General features: G+C 34.6%; 1 protein-coding gene across 5 annotated transcripts in view; it reads right to left on the reverse strand.

Annotated features, from left to right (window-relative positions):
- The window catches only part of LOC132703142 (myelin transcription factor 1), a 456,348-nt gene that overhangs the window by 58,305 nt on the left and 373,461 nt on the right, over positions 1-24,582 (reverse strand). For all 5 annotated transcript variants that reach the window (XM_060672238.1, XM_060672236.1, XM_060672237.1 and 2 more), the window contains one exon: positions 741-787. In XM_060672238.1, the coding sequence (XP_060528221.1) occupies positions 741-787 (47 nt within the window). The remainder of the gene's footprint in view (positions 1-740; positions 788-24,582) is intronic.

Consider the following 24,582-nt stretch of genomic DNA (forward strand, 5'->3'; position numbering starts at 1 on the left):
AAGTAATAGAAAAGTGTTTCCAAATATTGTTTTCCAAATATTTTCAAGAATGGTATGCGAATAAAACGCGAAAAAACCTTTACAAAGAAGTATCGCATGACAATTCTTGTTATTAAAAAAAAATTAAATGGCGCCCTGCTGTCATTTTGACATTTTGAGATATTTAAAAAAATTACAAATTATAATTATATACGTCCATGTCAAAATTCACAGTATATGCAAGGGTACAAAAAATAAATGTGGGATTCCATCCTTTATGCATGCACTCTATATTAAAACTGTCATTTAAAGTTTAATTTGACGAAAGATCACGATATTGATCTGGCCGATCAAAATAAACAGATTAAACAGCAGTTTCGAGAATTAAATAAATGAGCAAGGCGGCAATTTGGTATAGAATCCACTATTAAACCGTTGAACCAGTTTTTTTAAGGAAATTACAAATTAAAAAAAAATTGTAATTACAAAAAGTTGATTGTTGTTGTTGGTTCATTATGATCTTTTCCTGAGTTTAGTTTAATTTATTTTTAATATTTTTAGTTGCCTACCTAGAAGAGGAAAATTAAAAAAAAAAAAAATATACTATGAATAACATAGCGTCAAAACCTCTATACAAAGATTGCTTTAAATCAAAGTAAATAAGCTTGTTTCATAACTGAAAGTCTATAGCGGGGTGTTTTTTTTTAACTCGAATCGACATATAAATACAAGAGAAGCTTTAAAAAAAAAACGTTCCATACCTGCTTTCAGCCCGTACGCTGCCTCCAGGCCTACGTTCGTCGACAACCTGAAACCAAAGAGACCACATCAAGAGCGACGAACAAATAAATACCCGAAATTCTCGACATTTTATAATCGCCAACCGAATTATACAGGCCGTAAAACAACCACCAAAGTGAAGGCTAAGCTGCCATAAAACGGTAATAATCGCAGCCATTTCGGATGCCACTGTAAATCCTGACATCGAGTTTATTTTACGGACTAGTGCCGATCTTTTATGCCAACAACAAACCTATTATACTGAAACAATATTGTAATTATTCAAACCCTTCTTCTTTGTATATTTACAACCGCGAAATGAAGTTCTCCGTTATAAAATGTCGGAATTTTATGCGAGACCATTAATTTTTGTTAGCTTTAGTTCGGGAACGTTTTTTGACGGATGTTCTATTTTGCATACGGTCTATATAACACGGATTAAAACGCGTAAAAAGATTTAAACGGGTATGGCTAAAGTTTGACACTCAAAAGCGGCGACAAAATGGCACCACTTGAGCAGTATTAGAGTGGAATAAAATGGAATAGATGGAAACTTTTGAGAAAAATAGGTACTAAATAAAATCACCGTTCAAGTGTTTAGCACACACAGGTTTTATTCAACACAAACTTATCATCCATCGAGAGTAAGCAAAGAATCGTCTTTGCCGGAATTAAAGTCAAATTCAGCTTAATTCACGTAAACATTATCGTAAAATATTGCCTTTTTGGTATTTCCACTGGTTTCACTTTTCAATAGTTAGCTAATACTAATAAATTCTAAACTGCATCTGATGTCTATCGATATAGGCAGTACAACGAGCGTAGTTTTTATAATAACATATGTTTTGTGACAAAATCCTGCTACGAGACATCTGATTTTTTTTATTATTGCGGTAGAGTAGGGAAATAGTTCTGTGTGTTAGTTAAATAATTGTAGACATATTGTGCTTACTAATATATTCAATATTTGTGTAGACCATACTAATTCTAAAAGTTAATTTTTGCTATGTTATATAATTTTTCGTATTAAGATTATTCCAAAAATTGTTTGACTTTCCTGTGAAATCAAAGTCCCTTAACATTGTTCGCGATTATATTTTACTTTTTACAAAACTTCTGGATTCATCCTGCGTCGGTTTTTGTTGAGTCGAACTTTCTAACGTTTTGCCAATCATGCTGTTGGCTTCTTCAGAGCTTGACTCAACAGAAACTGACGCAAGAGGAATCCAGAAGTTTTGTAAAAAGCGATTATATTTTGTTTTTGATGTTTCCTCTATACATCTTTTTAAGTATTTTTTGCGGTAGCTTTTCACAAGGTTTTACCGAATTCGTAACTAATTTATCGAATCAGTATAAAACAAAAAAGCGCTCCAATTTCACAAATTTAAAGAGAAAAAACAAAACAATATCAAAGGACAACACAATGAGAATAATAATTTTTTGAAAAATATTTTATGGACTGATGTAACTTCGTTCACTACAAGAAAGGGTTGTAATAGATAAAATACGCGACATTGGTCTTTAAATAATTCTAGACAAATACACGAAATAAAAACCCAGGGGGTACCAATCAATCAATGTAGGGTGTGGTGTCATAGACGGGCATATTTTGGGTCCGATATTTATAGATCAAAATTACTGGTAAATATATCAGCGTTAATAATATGATAACAAGACGGTGCCTCTGTTCACATTGTTGTGCAGGTAATTTTCTTAACATGGAATATTCCAGGGGTTGGATAGTGAACGCCGGAACTGTGGATTGGCCAGCCAACAGCCCCGACTTAACTTTAATGGATTTTTTCTTTTCTTTCTCTTTCTTTTTTTATTTATAATAATGTGGTAGAACTTCGACACAGGACGGCTATCAATCAGTTAGAGAGACAATCCGGAAACGTTACTAACAGCGGTCACATACAGCAGTATTTAGAATAGTTAAAGAATATTTTACTTTAGTGTGTCTTGTCATTTTTAATGTTTTTGTTCTATTTTAATTTGTAAATAACTATTATTGTTGCAGTCAGTCGCGGCACTCTTTGAAATTATATAAAAATTTCCTATTTTATTTAATAGGAATAAGATATTATATTAAACGCATATAGGGTATTCTATTTAAAAAAATATGATATAGGCTTAAATGTCAGAAAACAGGCAGTGCTTTGTTTTATACGTCACTTGGAAAAAACTTGGCTACTAACCCTACATTTTGTTGTTTTGTTCACCTTAATATCTCTAAAAACAAAAAAAATATAGCCACTTAAAATGTTATCAAGATAAATTGAATGCTAGATACAATTTTCAAGCAGAAACTGACGTTTTTGAACATTTTAAAAGAATATTTTGCATATTTTACCTATATTGCTATTTTTTATGCATCAAAAGTGAATAACGGGTTCCATCAATTTTTTAGTTGCTTATCTTTGGATGTCGATTGTTTTCCTACTTTTCATGGATATTTATTTGTGTTTATAATTTAATCTTAGTCGTTTAGCAACTGTATCTGCAGGTTAGGGAAAGTTTACACTTCCAAGATTGGTAAATAAATGTTTTTAAATAAAACTTGTTACATAATATGACGTGCTCTTTGTACGAAAGGGTTTCATATGAAATAACTGAAAAGTTTCCAGGCACGGTCGACCCGAAATTTTAAAAAGTATTTCCAAATTAAATAACTTTCAATTCGGATCCGGAAAATAATTAGCCGTCTTATGTCTACTTTATAAAGCCGCGAGCATTTTTTAATAAAATATTTAAAATTGTTAATCCGCACGCCTTTCTCCTTCTCGCTCCTCCTCTCTCGCTCTCTCCCTCCCACTCTCCGTTCGCCCGTTCGGCTTTTCGTTTTAAGGTTTCCTGGTGATTCGAAACCTCAGCTAAATTCAGAATGCTAATCACCCTCCGCAGCCAACTCCTCGGAATAATTAATTAGCATTCTTTCTATATTTTACGTGCTTCTTTTTCCGACGCCCTTCCCTTGTATCCGCATCCTCTCATTACATTAAAATTAGATTTAAAAATGTGGAAATTGTATCGTTGATTGCAATTCCGAGAGCCGCGCAGCATAACTTTAAAGTGGATTTTCAATTAACCATTGAGTGTAATGTATTTAAAGCAGCGAGCCTCCTCCCGACGTGGTCGTTTGCGAAAAGCGGAAAAAGTTTGATGCCCTTTTGTTTGTTGCGTCTGTCGCTATATGCGATCGCTAGCATGCGATGATTATTTTCAGAGATATCAATAACCACGATTCACTCACTCCAGTTGGTCACAATATTCAGGCCGTAGGTGTAAAAACTGTATTTAATTTACGCTAAAGAAATGGATAAAAACAATAGAATTCATTTCACCAACCGAGAAAAATAAGCGAGTCTTCATTAAAACATAACACTTGCGTGCATAGAAATCGGCCCATTGTGATTTTTTCATTTGAATTTAATTTTTTTTTCAACTACTAATCAGATAAAAAAAATGCTGTTCAAAGGGCAATTTTATATGTTTTAATACGAGTTTAAGTTGACTAAAATTTTTTCCGCATTTTAGTTTTAGCATAGTAAAATAACTGCGCGACTCAAATTAACTTTTTTTATTACTAAAAACAAATAGGGTTCGATTAGGCACAGATCTAATCAAGTTCGCTATTGTTTCTTGTGGAACACTAAGCCATTCTCCCTCTACTGCAACAATAAGTTGATCGAGGTTGGGGTACGAAACATAAATGTTCGATCGGCTTGAGGACGGGACTGGATGCTGGCCACTCCATAACTTGAAAACCGACTTCTGTAATCTCGCACGATCCTTGCGGTGTGCGGCCTAGCATTGTCATGCATAAAAATGAATTCTTCTCCAATGAAGTCGACATATGGTACCACGTGATCTGATAAAACTTCCTGCCATTTGACCACGGACGTCCCTATGGATGAAAACAGTATCAGTTCGTGCGTCCATAGAAATTGCACCCCATATCATGCAATAACCACCCCCATAAGAGCTCCGCTCTCCATTGCAGCATTCTGCAAATCGCTCTCCTGTTTCTTCGGTACACATTTTTTCGTCGGTTGCTACCAATAAGGTATATTCTGATCTCCTCTGAAAACAGGACAGATCCCAATTGGTCCAATGTCCAATTCAGATGATCCCGTGCAAAGCGTAGGCGCGCTTGTCGATGAGCTGGAGTAAGTTTTGGACCAATTGCAGTTGCTTTTGGGGTCAGATTATTTTGCTTCAGTCTTCTTCTCACTATCCACTGACTAATAGCCACTCTTCGAACTTCATAGAGCTGTTGTTGCACTTACCACAATAAGGTGACGATTTCTTATGATTGTTGACACAATAAAGCGGTCATCACGAGCCTTTGTAATTCGCCTTCTGCCTTTTTCAGGGCGCCTATTAAAGGATCCAGTCTCCTCATACTCACGAGTTTATTTGGTACGAGTGTTTAATACTCGTTTATTAAAAAGTTTACCGAACGTGTTGCATACTATACTGTTACTATATTTTTGCAAAGCAACACGAATACATTTACCGATATGACGGTCGGAATTAACAAACGTCATAATTCAAGGAGCGCGGTAAAATCTTTGAAAACCTCCGATTGCCCCCAAACCTGTACGCTAATATCCCGGTAATGTAGGTATTTTACAGAAGGGAGTAGCAAAATATATTGTTTAACATTTTGGGACGTAGGGATAAATATAGAGAGTTGCGTCTTCACATAAAGTTTTGATATTCTTTAACGATCATGACATAGGCGTGGTATGTCTAGTATAAGATGTGACAACCGACTCAGCTTTCTACTAATTATATCATATCATATAACTTGTAGGCGAAAGTTTCGAGTGGTCTGCTGAAAAATTGGAATTACAGTTGCTGTGTCCAAAAAACCTGCTTCCAACTACTATGCCACTCCATAGCATAAGGCTCCTAGTAAGCACAGTTTCACGTTCCATAGAAAATTTGTAGTTTCAGGCTATCATGAGCACAAAAAAAGAACGTGGCTCCTCCCTGAGAACGACCTGATTGTGCTTCTAATTCCAGTAAGTCCGTTCTTTTTACCATGCCACATATAACTGTCTAAATATCGACAAAATCGGCTTTATGGATATCGTCAACCTGTAGCTAAATTTTACTCATGTCCGATTGCGCTGGTTCTGCTGAAACGATATCTAAGGCCCTAAGTCTTATGGGTCTCTACAGCTTATATGGTAGCCATGTATCACTTCAGGCATCCCTGTAGCAGCAGAATAAGACACAGGCAAAACTTTCCCTATCTCTTACTGACCAAACAATATTATATCTATATTAATAATATAATTAAAAAGCAAGCAGAATTTTTAGGATTTCTTGGATCCAAACTATGTATCGTACTAGCCGATTCGAAAAAATTTCAAATGCAAGAACGGATCTCATTTCCGCAGCAAAACGCATGAATTTTTACTAATTCGGCACAAGTTTCCGTATACTGAAAAAAAAAAGTTCGTTTCCGACGAAAATATTCAATTTCCGCTCGGAACGCAAAAGCTTATTTAACTTCATTCGAAAATTCGAAATTAATTTGTAAATACTTACATTTTACGTCGGGATCCCCGCCGCTCATCTACATATGTTCGTTCGAAACCGGTCGACGTTTTGTTTCTGAAAAGGACTTATTACGAATGCAAAATTTTCCATTCATATTCAAAATTTTATATCCCACTTTTACCGCTAATTTATTCAGCCTCCCCCCTGTCTATCTTTCCGTGGCTCGCTTCTTTCATTTCTTGTTATATCTCTTTAAGGAAATCGGGCTAATTCCTCTTCCTTGTATATTTTAATAACTAAATCCAAATCAAAATATAATTTCAGATTGCTTTCCGTCCAATCTAGAAGTCTACCGCGTACGGATTAAACGGTAAACCGTCGAAATATTTTGCTGGGATTTTAACCCAATTCGAGGCAAAATTGATTTTTGTTTGATTAATTTCTACCGCAGGACCTCTCAGAAAGTGATAATTATGATCGCATAGTTAGGAAATGTCAAGAATAGGGAAATTCAAATACAATACGCTGGAGGAGATGAGCTATGTTGCATGACAATAATTTAATAAAAAAACATAAAACTAAAAACCGCACATGGACATCTGCTACGGTTTGAGAGTTATACACTGTCTTTCGATAATGTGCCTTTTTGAAAATTCTCTCTTAACTTGGTAGTTATACGTGAGAATATATATATATATATATATATATATATATATATATATATATATATATATATATATATATATATATATATATATATATATATATATATATATATATATATATATATATATATATATATATATATATATATATATATATATATATATATATATATATATATATATACAGGGTGCGGCAGCATAACTTCCTTTTTTTAAATGCGCGCCATTCAGTTAGTTGATGTCATAGTGGGGCGCTAGTGGTCTCGTTCAAGAGGGGGTACTGTAAAGTTTTGTCCCGACACGGTTCAGTCGCCATCATGCGTTGGAATAGTGAGGAGCGTGCCTTTGCCGTTGAGGCCTACTTTTCAAGCGGTTGTTCGGTTGTTGCAACACAGCGTGCATTTCGGAATCGCTTTAATTTAGCCCCGTTGGCTCCCGTCCCAGACCGCAAATCAATTGTTACATGGGTCACTACATTCAGACAAACTGCAAGTGCGACAAAACGAAGAACTGGAGTCCCTCGGCCCGTTAGATCACCTGAGAACATTGAAGCAGTGAGAGCTTCAATGTTGCGATCACCACGGCGTTCTGCGCGCAAACACGCATCTGCCCTTGGACTATCCGATCGTTCTGTGAGAAGAATTCTTCGTGATGATCTTTATTTTCATCCCTATAAGATGGCGATAGTGCAGGAACTTACAGAATGTGACTTCAATTCTCGGATGAACGAATTGTTTTTTTTAGCGATGAAGCCCATTTTCATTTATGTGGGTCGGTTAACAAACAAAACATGCGCTACTGGGCTGACACCAACCCTCGACAATTGCATCAAAGGCCTTTGCATTCACCCAAAGTCACAGTGTGGTGTGCAATTTCCTCAGCTGGAATTATTGGTCCCTGGTTTTTTGAGGAAAATGAGGTTACAGTGACAGTGAATTCGGACCGGTATGTAAACATGCTACAGAATTTTTTTTTCCCACGGCTAGAAGAGTTGGTTTTGGGGGACACTTGGTTCCAACAACACGGTGCAACAGCACACACTTCAAGAGCATCGATGGCTGTTTTGAGGGAACACTTTCCAGAGCGCCTTATCTCAATTAGAGGCGATTTGGAATGGCCGGCACGCTCTCTCGATCTGTCCCCTTGTGATTTTTTTCTAGGGGGTTTTTTGAAATCCCTGGTTTATGTGAACCGTCCAAGAACCCTACAAGATTTGAAGACCAACATCGAAGAAGAAATTGCCAACATAACACCAGCTATGCTAACAAGAGTCATGACAAACGCCAGATATCGGTTTACGCAATGTATGGAGAATGAGGGACGTCACCTAACAGATTTGATCTTCAAAACAATGTAAATAAAAACTTTAGACATGTACCAGCATATCACATTTTTCTTCGTTGGTAAAATTACCTCCCTCCATTGTGGAACAAAATAAATTAGAAAAAGACAACAACAATAAAAATACAAAAACAATAACTAAAGGAATAAACTTATGATCGACTGATAACAAAGACAAATAACATTAATGTATCATTGAAATTGACTGGATGTCATTTTGTCATGGCCTACTCCATTTAAATGCTGAAATGTATTAAAAAGCCATTTTTCTGGATAAAAACATAAGTAACCGTATTGTATCGTACATCGTTGAATTCGCAATGAAAAGCACAACCTAATACTGTGTGTACTTTTTTTCCGTCCTATAAGAAAAATCAAAGTTGATGGTGGTTCCATGGAATCGAAACGCTGTAATGAAAATTTGTTAACGTCAATTTGGAGAGATTAAAAAGTGCCAATGGAAAAGTGTTTTCCGTTTTTTCATATCTTTTCAAATAGCTTTAAAAAATAATAAAAACGAAATCGCAATATTTCGGTTTTTCTCGGATATTTCCGGAACGGCTTGGAATTTTCAAATTTGTAAAACGGGATCTTGTTCGGTATCAAAATGCGCAACTTTTGTCTAATTTAACCGACACTGTATCTCTTATAGTTTCCGAGATCCCCATGCTGTGCATCCTTATCTTGGACACACTGTATATATATATATATATATATATATATATATATATATATATATATATATATATATATATATATATATATATATATATATATATATATATATATATATATATATATATATATATGATGACACTATATTCCGGGATATCATCCGTTCGCTTGTTGAACTCCGACTGGAATCCTGCAGACGTTTCGCCAAAATCTCACTTGGCATCTTCAATGCTCGCGCTCGCTTTAAACCAATGACCTCGCGGCATTCAACAACCAATATGGCCGCTGACAGATCGTCAATAAGTTTGGATACGGCATTTTTACGGAAGTAATTTCTGAAAATATGCATACGTGTTCTGGTAAAACGCGTTAAGTGTGTCGAAATCGCTGTTTACGAAGAAAATGGAGCAAAACGGCAGGTTAGTTGGTGAAATGTAGAGGCATGAGAGAAAAATCATTACCTTCTCTATGAAAACACCATTGTCGCCTGCGGCGCATCAATTTTTACCAATGCTCTGTAAGTTTTGGTTAACTCTGTTTAGCATCTTATGGTTTAAAAAAATAAAATTTAGCGAACTTAAAATTCATAAAAGAATAGCAGTTAAGAACTAATTCATTTACCATAACATGAAGTCATTTTAAATAAAAAAAAGAAAACAAAATATTCGCAACCACGGGCAATAAAAAAATCTTAAGCGGAAACAAGTGACCGTTTTGAACGTCTCTTTATAGCCTTATGCACGGACCATAAGCCAATAATTTCCGAGAGAGTGAGCGATTTCCTCCAGATCACTCAATCGCACATATTTTCGGGCGGTAACACGTTTTGTACGAATAAGACAAGATATTCCCCCACACGGTGTCGCGCTAAGCGGCACACATGCAGGCCGAATTGCCTCATTGGTCACGTGACCAATGGATTACGTTTGCCGCCACATTCGTCATTCCTGTCGGCGGTTGATGTTCGAAGCCGTTTCTTGCAGAAATCTTATAAAAATTAGACAATTCGTGTTTATTTTTTGATTCTTTTTCTCTAGAAACTTGATTCTTATTTTTATATGTAATTTACTTTCAATTCAAAGAAAAGTGCGGAAAAACTGAAAATTAAAATGGCATGTTTTGGCCATCAGTAGTAAAAGCTGGAACACCAAATCAAACACATCTTTGTTATATTTGAAAAAAATTCAAATGTCATAGTTCAGTTTTCAAAAATTTATGTTATAAAACCTATTTAAAAGAATAATATTCTAGTCCTGGTACAGAACCCCATGTTACATAAAGATGCGTCTTTATGTAGTTATAATGATAAGTAAATATTAATATATTATTAGTGGAGAAAACAAAACAATTGAAACGAATCAAAATAATAATATTTTGTAATAGTTTACCCTTTCTGGTCTTTTCCTTAAATTGCATTCTAATGAGAGATAGTGTCGATTAATTAGTTTGTTAAGCTTAATAAATTAGTATTTTGATTAATTTTAATTCGCTTTAAATAAAAGGATAGGTAGGAAGAATCAGTTGATAATCGCAAATGTAATAAGGGTAAAACTAACAATAAGGAAGGTTAAGGATAAATTTTTCCTACTTCATATACTTGATATTAAATTGTTTTTCGTTAACATAGATCGATATACTACAAAAGGTAAAGATCCAGGCAACGAATAAACTATTACGGTTGATGCTACTCAAACAGTTACACAATTACAAAACATAATGCCAAATTTAAGGTTTGGTAGTGAATATTTTTTAAAATTTTATTTAAACGAACGATTCATTGATCTCAAAACTCCAAGAGACTTAAGTTGATTTTGCACAAAAGATCTCAGGTCTGACGCATATGTATTTTGCTTTCGTAAAATTATTTTTTTTATTTTTGCTAATCGCAGAAGATTCGTTAACTACCTATTTATGAAAAATTAAAATGAAACTAATTGGATTATCATGGTAATTCGTTCAAAGCCGATGCATTTTGAATATACTTATTTCGCTATTAGATTATACTATAAGGAAGGCGGCTACCAAATGACTTTAATAATAAAGCAACTAAATTGGTTTTACGGAAGTCGGTCCGGGTTCATAAGCATACTCGAGAGAGAAAATGTTCATTTTTGTATACAAATGGTGGCATTGAAAGCAGATTTGATTGACAGGCTGTCGCCACTCCAGCCAGACCGATGCATCTAAATTGACTAGTAAATCAAGAAGGCGAACCTGCAGTCCAACCGTATATGTACCTATATCAATCGTTTAATACGGAGTGTATTTTAACGTCGTTACAATACTCAACTAAGGTTCTGCAGCACTCTGCGTATGTATATGTTAAGGCTCTTGTTTTTTTTTGTAGATTCCAAAAAGGGGTTTCATTAATTATAATCAGTATTCTTACTATTATATAGAAGGTACTTTTATGTACGTATTATTTATGTGAGTTGCACTCTATTTCATTGAATACAAACAGACGTTTATTATGTCTATTACTGATGCACAAAAAGTTAAATAAAACTTTCGGTAATAACTATAACGCAAACGAAAATATCGAATATCTCTGTAACTCTAACTGACACTGACACACTACGAGTGTGAACAAAATAACTTAAAATTTGTTTTATTGTTAAGAACGAAAGTATGTTTATTAAAGGTTTTCAAGTATAACGTAAGTCTTATTGCAATGTAACTAGAAAGTAGTCAATAATCTGTTTTGTATGACAAAATCAGGACGTCAATTAATTTGTTTTGAACAGCTTGAGAGCGTAAAGACTACAAAAACTTCCGGGCTAAAGATGCCGGGTAGGGTCGTGTTACGGGTTTGGGGGTTGCATTAAAAATCGGTTTTCATTTGTGGTTTGATTGATTTGTGCCCGAGTCCCGGCAAATATTGAAATATGCACCCCCTTGTTTATTATTTCTCCCGACACGTTGAGAAACCTAATTTGGTCCCTAAGTGTGACATTGGCATATTGAACATTTTGGAAAGCGAACGTTGAGATGGGAATATTCCTGCGGGATCTTGGAACAATTTTACGACGGTACTCTTATTGCTTTAAACCAACTTAGCATATATTAAACATATCGAACCAGAAAAGTTTGATTTGAGTGAGTAATCATAAAGTATGCTTTGCGTTGGCGATATTTATTTCATTCGGTAGTAATTTCTGTTTAAGCACAATGTTAAAATTGATTTAAAGTATAGGTCTAAGTCTTTTGGCATAGAATATTCCCAACATTCCCTATTGAGACTCGAGATGCTTTATAATTTATATTGCAGAACTAATTGTTCACAGAATTATTTTGCATCAAGTTCTGAAAGATCCCATAATTTCGCCGCTTAAGATCTCACTAATGTCTTTGAAACGCAGCTGTTTTAATCGCACAGCAAAGTTGTCTTGGTCATTGCTTAAATTGTTTTTTTTTGCTGTTTTTTATCAACTTGCTGAGTTTAGCACAATAAACTGTAGTTATTGTTATTTGCGTTATAGAATCATAATTGCCTATAAAGGTTTAAGAATTCAAGTACCGATTATGTCAAACTAAATAAAATCGTCGTTTCATAATTTTACATACGGAGTCCATGGAAGTTCCAGTTTATATATAGGGACGTATCACACAGGATTCTCAGCAAGAAAGTAGGCACCAAGAAAGCACAGGGTGCGGCAAAAAGGTAGGCAGGATTTCAAATAGTGGTTGTTCTGTTTTGCAAAGCCGGCAACACTGTGTACGCACTGGCGTTAGGTAGACAAAAGTATGCAATTTGTCGATGAGTTTATTAGAAATGGGGAATCTGTAATAGCGACGCAGCGCGCCTTTCGTAATCAGTTTGATGTTGGTCAGCATGGCGCGGTTCCGGATGGAAGAACAAGTTGTCGGTGGGTTTTACACTTCGAGGAAACAGGTTCTGCGCTTAACCGAAAATCTATTGGCCGACCAATGACAGTAAGAACACCGGAAAATGTGAATGCAGTAAGAGTTTCCGCACAACAGTCTCCAAGGCGTTCAGCTCGTAAGCATGCAGCTCCTGATGATGGTAGCGCAGGAATTAAGTGCAAGAGATTTTGAAACTCGTACAAATTTATGCCGGGATATTCTTCAGAACATTCCCAGAAGCGCTGTATTCATGTCTAGCGATGAAGCTCACTTTCACCTTTCGGGTACCGTAAATAAACAAAATTTCCGGTCAGCAACTCCATGAGCGACCTTTTCACAGTCCAAAAGTCTCCGTCTGGTGTGCAATCTCGGAGTTCGGAGTGTGGAGTCGTTACTTTTTCGGAGAAGATGGAATAACGGTAACAGTCAACGGAGATCGATATTTTGATATGCTTAACAATTTCCTACGTCCAAAAGTGAACGAGTTGAACAACGATCAAAGAGAAGATCTTTGGTTCCAGCAAGATGGTGCTACATCGCACACAACGCGCCCTTCACTAAATCTTCTTCAAGATATGTTCCTAAACAAAGCGGTGTCTTTACGGGGTGATCTTGGCTGGCCCCCACGTTCGCCTGATTTGTCGCCTTGCGACTTTTTTCTTTGGGGTTACCTGAAAGTGAGAGTTTTCACACATCGTCCGAGGACTTAAGAATTTAAGAATTAAAGGCAGCCATACAGAAGACAAAAAATTGCCTCAATTCCCAAAGAAATGAGTGCATCGACAATAATGGCCGTCATTTAAAAGACATCATTTTTAAAAAATAACGTTCCTAAATGGCATGAAATGTACATTTCAAAGATAATAAAAAAAATGCTTTATGTACTTTGGGTTTTATTAACATCCCAAATAGTACGTATCATTTTGCCGCACCCTGCAGTATGTCAAAAATACAAATGCTGTCTTAGTGAAATAAATTTGTCTTCATTGGACTTTCATTCGAAATATTATCACAGTAAGTTAATTAAAAATATCGCTTACTTTTTAAAAACGATTTTCTTCGTTTCTCATTTTCGATCATTATAAAGAACTTAGTGGGCGTTAAATTAATTAGGTTCCGTAGATCGACGGAGTTTAATGCGTTTTGTAAGAAAATTACCACTTGTTATTTTTTCTATAATGGACCTGAAAAGTTCTACGAGGTTAATATCGCTTCTGCGATATTAACCCCAGGACCATTAAGCGCGACATATGGTCAATTGACTTTTTATTCCGCCGCCTAGATGATAATGCGGTTTATAAATAATTCTTGTAAATACATTACTAAAAATCAATACCGACATTAAATGAGTTCGTCAGTTAAAACTAAAAAAACACTATGTGCTAATGAAACTTAACTAACTAACTTCGGTGCTAACATTGTTACGATTTTACTTATCCAAGCGAACCAAAATTAACTTCTACTTCTACTACTTTTGTTAAAATGTGCCAACGTCATTTATAATTTTTGTTAAAATGTGCTATACCGGGAGGTATCCTAACGAATAGTATTGTTAACCACCGTCCTTTTCGCAATTTTTGTTTTTTGATGTTTGATGTATTTTACTTGAACACGAGAAATGTTTCAATGACGTTCTTACAAATAACTATAGCAAGTGTAAATAATCAATAACGGCAACAGACGCAAAAACAGACGATTATATTCTGTACCGGCGATATAATCAAGATTATATAAACACTTTTTGTGTTGTGGTGGAAATATAGAATGGACCTGTTTCCTTTTGTAGGAATGGAAACGAATTTATTCTCATTTTTGATATTGTATTGAGTGATTTATTTACATATAAAATACATACAGTCGCCATAACACAAACTAGCCATATACAATTATTTTATTATTATTTGTGTTAGTTTTGGTTAGTTAAGTTAAGAATAACTCCAAAAATCTTTCTGACATTATTTTTTTTTGCCAAAGTCATTTCGATAGACGGCGTTTTTTTGAAATTATTTTGCAAGCACTGTCAAAGTATTAGAGCCGTCCAAATAATCACACCAAATAAATTAAACGGGACAAAAACATTTTTTGCGAAAATAAAGTTCTTATTTATTCTTATTGATAGCATAAAAGAAGTTTTTTACGTTCTTAAAGTACTTCAACTACCTACCCACAAAAGTTTACCAGTTCCCACACTGTCAGTTTTCAGGAGTTCATTTCGCGATTATCGCATCCGAAATTCTCCGGTCGGAAAACAAATTTTCTAATAAAATGTGATTTTGGAATATTCGAGATAGGCTCGGGCGAACATCATATCCAAAGCTCATTATTTCGGAAATATTGATGTTTGAAAGGCCATTAAAAGTTTTGCTTGCCGTCTGACGTTGGGCATTAAACGCGAATTTAACAAGCAAATTTTTTAAGATTCAAACGTTCGTGCGGTAATTAAGACGTACCTCCTGGTAAATCGATTTCTTCCCATTTTTTAACAGGTGTGAAATACGGCAAAATATTCATTAAACGGTATTCGGGATGATAAAAAATCGTTTGGGTATATTCAGGTCTACTTTTAATGCTATGAAAGCAGTAGATTGAAAGATTGAAAGGCATAACACCTTTTTTTTGAACATATTTCATTCAAAGTGGCAACGTCTCATTTAAAACAATCACAGTGTCATGTAAATATATATGCGAAAGTATATGTGCCATTAAAAAAGTGCCACTTGTTCATGAAACATCTTATACAAGTATGCGAAGGGCTGAGAGACCCAACGATCCACTTTCTCTTCCTTACTATTTAGCAAGTACTGGTTGTTACCACCCTGTACATTTATGGGTTTTGACCATTTTAATCCGTCCACTAAACATGAAAATTGGGTTCCAAAGGCGTCCCGACAGGATACTCTTAAAACGAAGCATTATATGAAGTGTTGTAGTATTAGGACTATCTAATTAAAAATATTAAACGTGGATGATAATTTGCGTTATCCATAACTCCCATTGTATAGTCTTCAAAAACGTTCAAATTCATATCCTCATCAAACCTTTTTTTACAAATCCATTTTCCTGAAGTCATCTTTCGCCTTGCCACATTTTTGGTACTATTAAACTTTCATTAATTTCCAGTAAAAGTCCCTTACGGTTATGTTTTTTCCAGGCAAAATCCATATTTTTTAAAGTAGTTCATAAAAGTTTCAATATGGTAAGATGGTAAACAATGTAAGGCAAAAAGCTTCTTTGACGTGTGCAAATTTTGTTGTTGAAAGTCTCGAATTTACAAAAAATAGAACATTTTTGACGCAACTATATTTCTCAAGACATGAAACTCATATTTTTAAATTATATCAGGCGATCGTGGTGATAGTCCTTTTGCACTTGATTAACTGCTGCTTACAATTACCCGGCCCGCCTCTAAATCGTATCGAAAAAAACCTTAAAGCGTCGCCAAATTTTGTACCCGTGGACTACCTAGAGTAGCGTCTGATTATATTTTAATAAATCCTCTGTGTTAAAATCCCGGGGCTTTCCCTTCAAATTTTCCAAAAGAACTCTTAATTAACAAGTCCATTGTTCTACAGGAAGCGCGTTCTGCTTCTAAGACAAGTGAAAAGAGACTCGGCACCCTATTCGACCGCCTCCGTTGAATTTAAACCTCGATGCCCATTGCAGATCGCAAGGCTTGATGGTTTTAAATTACTTATCCCAGACGAGAGGCATCGCGAGTCGCTTTTGATCCGTGTACGTGTCTTAATTTTCGATGATGCCGTCTAAACTAGCCACTGCGCAATCTATTAAGCGTTAGACCAATTAATTAGTATGTTTCTGGTGAAGAAATATAAACTCGAACCAATTGACTATTAAATGTTTATTCTTCCAACTAGCGAATACAAGATGTACCTGTAAAAATAAAACTTGACAAAAAAATTGTATTAGGATTATCACAACCCATAAGATTTGTCCTTCCTAACACAAAGAAACCCCACGTTACATCTAACCTGACAGGAAAATAAGCGGAGAGAGACTAATGGTAGTTTTGAGAAAAAGCCTATATACGCAGTAATATTACTATTATAATACAACAATATTTAAGCTCGGCCAAAGATCCTCGAAATCGCTGTCTTCGGCCGGGGTATACAGAATCCCGTGTTCATGCGGACACGTGTATATTGGAACAACAAAACGCACCATATCTACGAGCTTAATTGAAAAATCGGCGGTGGCAGAACACGTGTTTACTAATGGCAATCACAATATCAAATTCGACAACACCGAAGTTCTGTCTACGGAGAAACATTATCACGCAAGACTACATCGAGAAGCATTTGAAATACACAAACACAAAAAAAATTCAACAAACGTGAAGAGCGGTTACAAGTAAACAAAATATGGCATAACGTCCTGCAAAAAACACAAACAAAACCTTATACTAACAACACGGATGGTTGCCCGAACGCTTAAACAACAGTTCAGTCCGCCGTCCGTCCGAGAGGTTCGAAACAAGTTTGACTTCGACAACCGGCAACAGTACCGATACAATCGTCGCGCTACAATCTACGTTCCACTGAAGATGGCCGCCGCAGTAGCAGCTGAAAGCTTTGGGAGCAAAACCAATGGACCACGGCCTAACAGCCCGATTATGACGCCAGCCGTGAAAGCTTACGCAATTATAATATTACCATTGCTTAAATTTGTCTTTAAGAACATTGACAATAAAAAAATAACTAAAGACTTAATTGCATTATACACATACACACAAACAATAACATTACAAGCCTGGGTGAGTCTTAACTGACTTTACAATACGCTTCCAATGGGGCAGACTGAAATCGTTTTGTTTCATACGTTCGAACCCATTGTCGCTCGATATGTTTTGTGTTAATAATTGTTGTTATGTCCTTGGTTGTTGTTTCCAAGGTATTTGCATTATAAATTTAGAAAAGAGTTTTGATTTTTTTATATGTTTTAGTGGAGTATTCAGTATATTAATTGTAACTGTAATTTTTGTGTTTCTTTTTAGGTGCTTTAGCTTATTACTTTTTTGCAACCTGTGAATAAAATTGTAAATATGATTCGTTTATTAGTCACAGTTAAAACTGTACAATAATCAAACAAGAAAATCACTAAAATTATTTAGTTCAACACAATGAAAATAAATTGAGTGGTTTAAAAAACCCAGTTACCAATTAATAACTGAGAGTACACCAACTTCTTACTATTAATTTAATTGTTAATGGCAAAACGCAATATTTAAGAAAGTTCACGGAGATAAACTTTTAAATGACAATTGACAATTTGTATACATCAACATACATTTTATCAATTCTAGTGCCAAATCTTATTAAAAACTGCCAATGGCAGCAATAATAACTTCGTTGTTAATTGATTTTTAGACACCAGGGCCGAAATTTTTTAGTTGATAGTTGTTAATTCTTAGTTTATAATTAATTCTTTGATAAAATCACGATTAAACGCATGATTTGTTTATATTTGGTAATGTATTTTGTCACGTTTCTTTGAACTAAGTCAGAGTTTTGGGTTTCTCAAATTGAAATTGCGCTTCTCTTTTTTGGGTATCAACAAAAAAAATTTGAATTAAATATTTGGTTGCTCACATCTCTGTTACTAAAGAAATATTTAGGACAATCTTTAAAAATTTTTGAAAAGAAGAATTTCAGAAATAATAAAATAATATTATTGGAGATCCTCTATTTTATAGCAGATTTTCGAGGAGAATATTAAATTGAAGTATTTTCAGAACAAGTTTTGATATTTTACTTGATTTGAATTTGAGGCTCAGAGGAGCAATTGAATGAATTGGATTGAAATTTCAGAAGCTCTCTTATTGATATTAAGGATGAACTGAACAAAATTGAAAGAGCATAGCAAAATGTCCTCAGCTATTTGAAATGCCTACTATCTTCTAAGCAGAGATTCTGTATTTTAAAATAGATTTTTAAAGATTTCTGAAAACAATGCTTGTTTTAGAAAATTACTACTCTGAAGAATTTCCACAACAAGTTTTAAAATATGGCATGGTTTGAAATTGAAGTTCAGCATGAGTAGGAGTTTTGAAAAATGAAAGTAGTTTCAGAAGTCTGTAATTGAGATAAAAAATGAAATAAAACAAAAAATAGTAGATATTTTTTGAAAATGGGTGCAAGTTTTTAGTAGTTATATGGATGAATAATGTCAGGGATAAATGGTATTTGAAGGTAAAAATGAACGTATATCATTAGGTATCGAACCTGAGGGCAGAAATATAAACATTGGTCAAAAAATAAAGACGGATCGTTTCGGGAAATTGTCGGCCTCGTTTTAAATTTTTTCCATGTATCATTTCCCCTACGTGTAATACAACCTATACGTCCTGCGTTCCGGGCGAATCCATGTTTTTGTCCCAGTGCCGCACCGGGATGCCTCGCGAACACTGCGGCTAGCGATTCCCATGCGAGCGAGTTGTCTTCATCAGAGTGTCTGGTATATTAACACTGGCTCCAAAGAAACTCCCTTTTGTCTCCCGGTCCCCAACCCCCGCTCCATCACAATTTAGGGAGACAGTCGAGCGGTGGGACAAATCGAACATTATGATGATGATGATTATGATGGCAATACGCAAATATATAGCTTCAGTGCACCTATGATCAGCCCAGCTTAAAGCCAATGATATTATTTCCAAAAACCAGACAAGCAACATATCCGTCACATGCTAAACGCACACGGATATCATTGTCACATTTCAAATTAGAAATACGGCAATTCGTGTACTCCCTACTCTAAAATACCCAATTATTCACTAATCAGGGGTTCGCAAGGGGTCACTTTTTAGTAAAGTTTTCGTAACGATATACCGTTTTTACTACATAATCCGGTATTGAATTTGGGTAAATTTCTATGAAGGTCTAACCGCAGGCCTACCTCGCTTCCTACTTCGTTCATACAAATGTTGAAAGCTGACGGATTTGTGTAGAGTTGCATGGGTGCGATTCCTCGATTATTAATATTCCATGCAGTGAAAAATTCACTCTTACTTTATAAATGTCTTTTAGAAATATAGTCGACTTCCGTAAATATTTTCTTCTTCGATGACATGTTCTACACATTTTTCCCAATTGGCTTTCAGCTGTCCCCTTATCAGTTCCATCGGATTAAAATTGCAGTCATATGGTGGAAGACGGATAAGTTTGAATCCCCGCTCCGCGGCCAACTTGTCCACATACTTCTTGTCAAACGTTCCCGTCTAATTGTTGCAAAATTTTTCTTGATTCCATCAAAACTTGTCTCTTATTGATGGTTTTATAATAAAAAACAATTCAAAACACTAAACAACTGTTCATGTAAGGTTTAAATTGTTAAAACAATATTCTTCGGATACGCATCATATTTCAACCGTCTCACTATTCCGACATGGTGCATGTCGAGTAGACTTGGCACCTCACGATCTTTCCAAGATTTTCTTTCTTCGACACTATTCACAACTATGTCACGTACGGTGATTTAGTCGGTATTTAGACGTCAATTTTATGGCTCCACTTTTCTCAGATGTCGATTTCAGAAACAGAAACACATTTCAAATTATAATTTTGGCAGCAATTGGCAAATGCATCCGGTTCATCCTCGACATCGTCAGTGACTAACAAATTTGAATAATGTTAGTATCTGGTAAGAAATAAATTGTAAGAAAATGCATATGGTACTTCAATAAAAATGACACACTGAGTCTGGAAAAATAAATGAATAACACTAAGTTGGTAATTACTAATTACAGACACAAGACTTAATAGAAATAAGTCCAAAGCTTCGACGGCTAAGAAAATACCACACATATCAACAATTATCTACATAATATTTTGTATTGCTCCCCTAGGAAAATATTTTATGTTAAACCCCTTACTTCAAGTAAGGACTGTTTTAGGAAGATTTACAAAAAGCACACTAATATGAATTAATATATCAGTTTAACCAAAGAAAATTTCTATACTCTTAAAATGCAATGATCCGCACGGCCTGGCTTTTGGTACACGTGCTGAAAAGAATAGCCCCTTCAGCTAAAAGGTTGTAAAAATGGTATATCGTCGGGCGAACTTTATCTTAAGGCATTGTCGCTAGTCAATTAAAACATTTCATGTACTTACGGCTTGGGATGAAATTTTGACGTTTGTCACTTCTGATGGTTTCGAATACGTTTTGGATCCGTCACATCACTCAATTTATATTTATAAACTTAGTCACAGACTCTTCCAGTTCCTGGCGAAGGTGTAGGTTATAAAACTTTCACACAATATATTATTAACTCACTTTTTTGCACTAAAATATTTTAAAAGCTATCTTTAATAGGCACATGAAAAATATACAAGTTGACTAAAGATTAATAAGGAGATAGATTGAAGGAAAATACTGCATTTGGTGTTTACGAAATGTGGGAAATGAAAATTTGTAGAAATTATGCTTTGGTTTCAAGAAATTCTTTAACTTTGTAATATCTGTTTTATCTTTGTAAATCCAAAAACCTCCATACCAGAGTAAACATGAGCTCTGAGCTAGTATATCGAGGGGGTCAGATTTATCATTCATAATAACTACATAGTAAGATGAAAATAATAACGAAAATCAAAATAAAACCAAAAAATATTTTTTAAAACAGTAAGAAATGGGTTAGCCAGAGCTATGTGTGAACAAAAGGATCGGCAACGTTGCATTTTTATGGTTAGTTCAACAATGAATATGTTATATTCGTGGAACGTCCGCCCAATTTGGCGCTGCGTTTGTCCTAAAGAAGGCAAAAGAATAATAAATAATACTACCCTACCGCTCCTCGTTTTTTCGCGTTTATCGGTAAATCCCACCACGAAATCTCACTTTTTCCGTGGTATATTTTTAGACCGGGCTTAATTTTTGTCCCAGCCACGAGGAATATTTTCACCTGGCCCCCTATTGTTCTTTCGAAATTGTGAATCTTTTCACGCAAATAACGGCGTTTAAAGCATTCTCTCCCGAACACAGTGACTACAATGAGAATGTGGAACAACAAATAATCCTCTTTGTCGATTCAGACGATGTACAATACCGGACAAGATAATATTTGGTTCACCGGAGAAAAAACAAGGCAGCCGTTTAAAACTTTTTAAGCTTCCGTAAACGTTGGCGTTTCAATGGGAAGCGCATTTCGAGCACACCTGAAATCGCGTTTACGGAAAAATGATTTCAAATTTGAAGGGAAGTTTCTATTATATTTCGGAATTCCTTTAGAAATTTTTCATTCGTACCGAAAATGTGCCTTCGAATAAACTAATAGATATTATGTGTTTTTATTTGGAGTAGATGAATGGCAATTCAAGTTTCAGGTGATTGTTTTGACAATAGTTTTACGCATTGTTACAAATTCTAAATTTGCCTAAAAATCAAAAGGAAAACTATTCATGGAAGAAGTTTTTTTGGATAATTATTAATTAAAGCATTAATTGAAAAGTTGCTAAATTCAGATGGGTCAGTTAATAATAATAATAATATTAATAATAGTAATAAGTTTATTTATCAATCAATAGAAGCCACAAAATCACGACTACAATATAACGCAATTCATACTAATTCCCGTAAATACATAACCAAAAAAATAAACGTTAATAAAATAAAATAAAACAAAAGATTATTTAGTAGAAGTCATACTAATTCCTGTAAATACATAACCAAAAAAATAAACGTTAAAAAAATAAAATAAAACAAAGGATTATTTAGTAGAAGTGGGAGTAAAATAATTACGATTATTTGATAAATAGACTAAAATAACACCAAAGAAATACTTCTTGTCGGTGAGAATTAAACTTGCAGGTCTTATATAATTACGGAATGTAAAAAGTGTTAATGAAAGACAACCAATACCTACCTAAATTATACATGTAATTAAATATGGAAAAATCAATACAAATTGGACAAGTCAAAAGGGTAATGAAAAATTGAACGGTAAAAAATTGAATGAAAATGAAACAGAAGACGTAGTTTAATAAGCTAGCTAAGGAGTGATAAAATTATGTTGTAATAGCAAGTTTGTTTTGGGAAGTATTTGTATTAAATTTATTAACCATTGGTTTGTCATGAACAGGTACAGTTTAGTCTAGTTCTGGATACGTTTTCTTGCTTATGTGTTTTTATCATTGTTGGGAATACTTTGACACATTCGAGAAGTTATTTTTTTTGTCGTACTTTTTAAGCTAGCCGTATTTTTTCATTAGCAGCAGAATGAATTTTCGATCTCTCTTGAATTACCAGCCATTTGTTTAGTCGAGATTTAAACAAAGTTAAAGAATTTATATTTTTTATTTGAATTCGTAGCTCACTGTGGATATTTGGGCTTAAGTACAAAAAGAATCTTTGTACTAGCGAGGTCTTGGTTTGAGGAAGGTAACCTGTTACTACTTTGTGTCTGGTGTTATGATTATGCTTTATGGTTTGTAACCTGTCTTTTTTCTTATATTGTCGCATTGCTATACTTTGCACAAAAAGTTGACGAATATTTATTATATTATAGAATTATTTTTAATATCCAATTTTGAGTGATTTCTAGCGTTCTAAGAGGAGCATCCAGCACTCCGCTCAAACTATTATTTCATAAGTTAAATGTGGTTGAACAAGTGCGAAATATAAGGTTCTTAAGTACAACATTTCAAAACATGTTTTCAATTCTTTAAATTTTCTGATTAAAGATTTTAAGCGGTAACTTGTATATTTTAGGTGTTCACCCCACTTTAAATGTGGATCAAGTATAATCCCTAAATATTTGATTGTGGTTTTATATTTTATGGGCACAGAATGATTCGCATTTATTTTGATATTCAGTTCTTGGAAATCTGGGAATAACATCCAAAAGGCATAAAATTAGTCTTTTCGTAATTGACGGTAAGAGATGGTTACTCAACCATTTAAATATATGCTGTAGGTCATGTTCGGCTTTGTTTTTAAGTGCTTGCCAGGATTTATTTCTGTAGATTCGTCGCAAAGCATATTAGTTCTCCAAGAGATTTTATGTTAAATAATAATTAATAATAATAAAAATATCGTTTTACCAAAAAGCACCCTTTTTTCTTTGAAGATTCTCGAAGATAAAACCGCAATAGCTTTCCTTAGACCCAGAAAATAATACTAGATATGCTGATAAAACAAGAACTGTTGTACACTCGCAAGTCACTTTCAATCACTAAGATCTGGAGGCGTTCAAAAAACAACATGGCCGCTGACAGTCTGTCAATTCGACAGTATTCAATTTGAATGTAGCATTTTTATGACTCTATTTTTTAAAAATATGTCCAGATTTCGTTAAATGTTTAGAGAAAAGCGCGTAAAGAAAATTGCGCCAAAAACTGTCCTCAGTAATTTCTCTGTGCTTCTCTTCTTAATTAATGGGCCAAAAATCAAACCAAACTAACCAACCAACGAAACATTAATACAACTCATAAAGTTGTCAGCAGTAATCAAACCAATACAATACAAATTAACCAAATTGTAAAAGGTAATTTTTTTCCACTATTCTATCAAAACCAAACGCAAATTTACCCAAAGTAACAAAATTTCTACCAATCATTTTTCTCCACCACTCTTGGTAACTATTGGTCCAAAAACCAAACCAAAATATGCAAAGTTGTCATCAGCAATATTTCTGCACTAGGTCTTCTTGGTAGTTATTGTACTAGTAAAAATATTTTAGTCAAAGAATGCAACCAATTATATGCTTGCGTAGTTTTTGTTTGGTTCAGTATCATCTTATGGCAACTACCGTCCT

Source organism: Cylas formicarius, unplaced genomic scaffold (assembly GCF_029955315.1).
Source record: "Cylas formicarius isolate icCylForm1 unplaced genomic scaffold, icCylForm1.1 PGA_scaffold_6__28_contigs__length_40554024, whole genome shotgun sequence".
Classification (NCBI taxonomy): domain Eukaryota; kingdom Metazoa; phylum Arthropoda; class Insecta; order Coleoptera; family Brentidae; genus Cylas; species Cylas formicarius.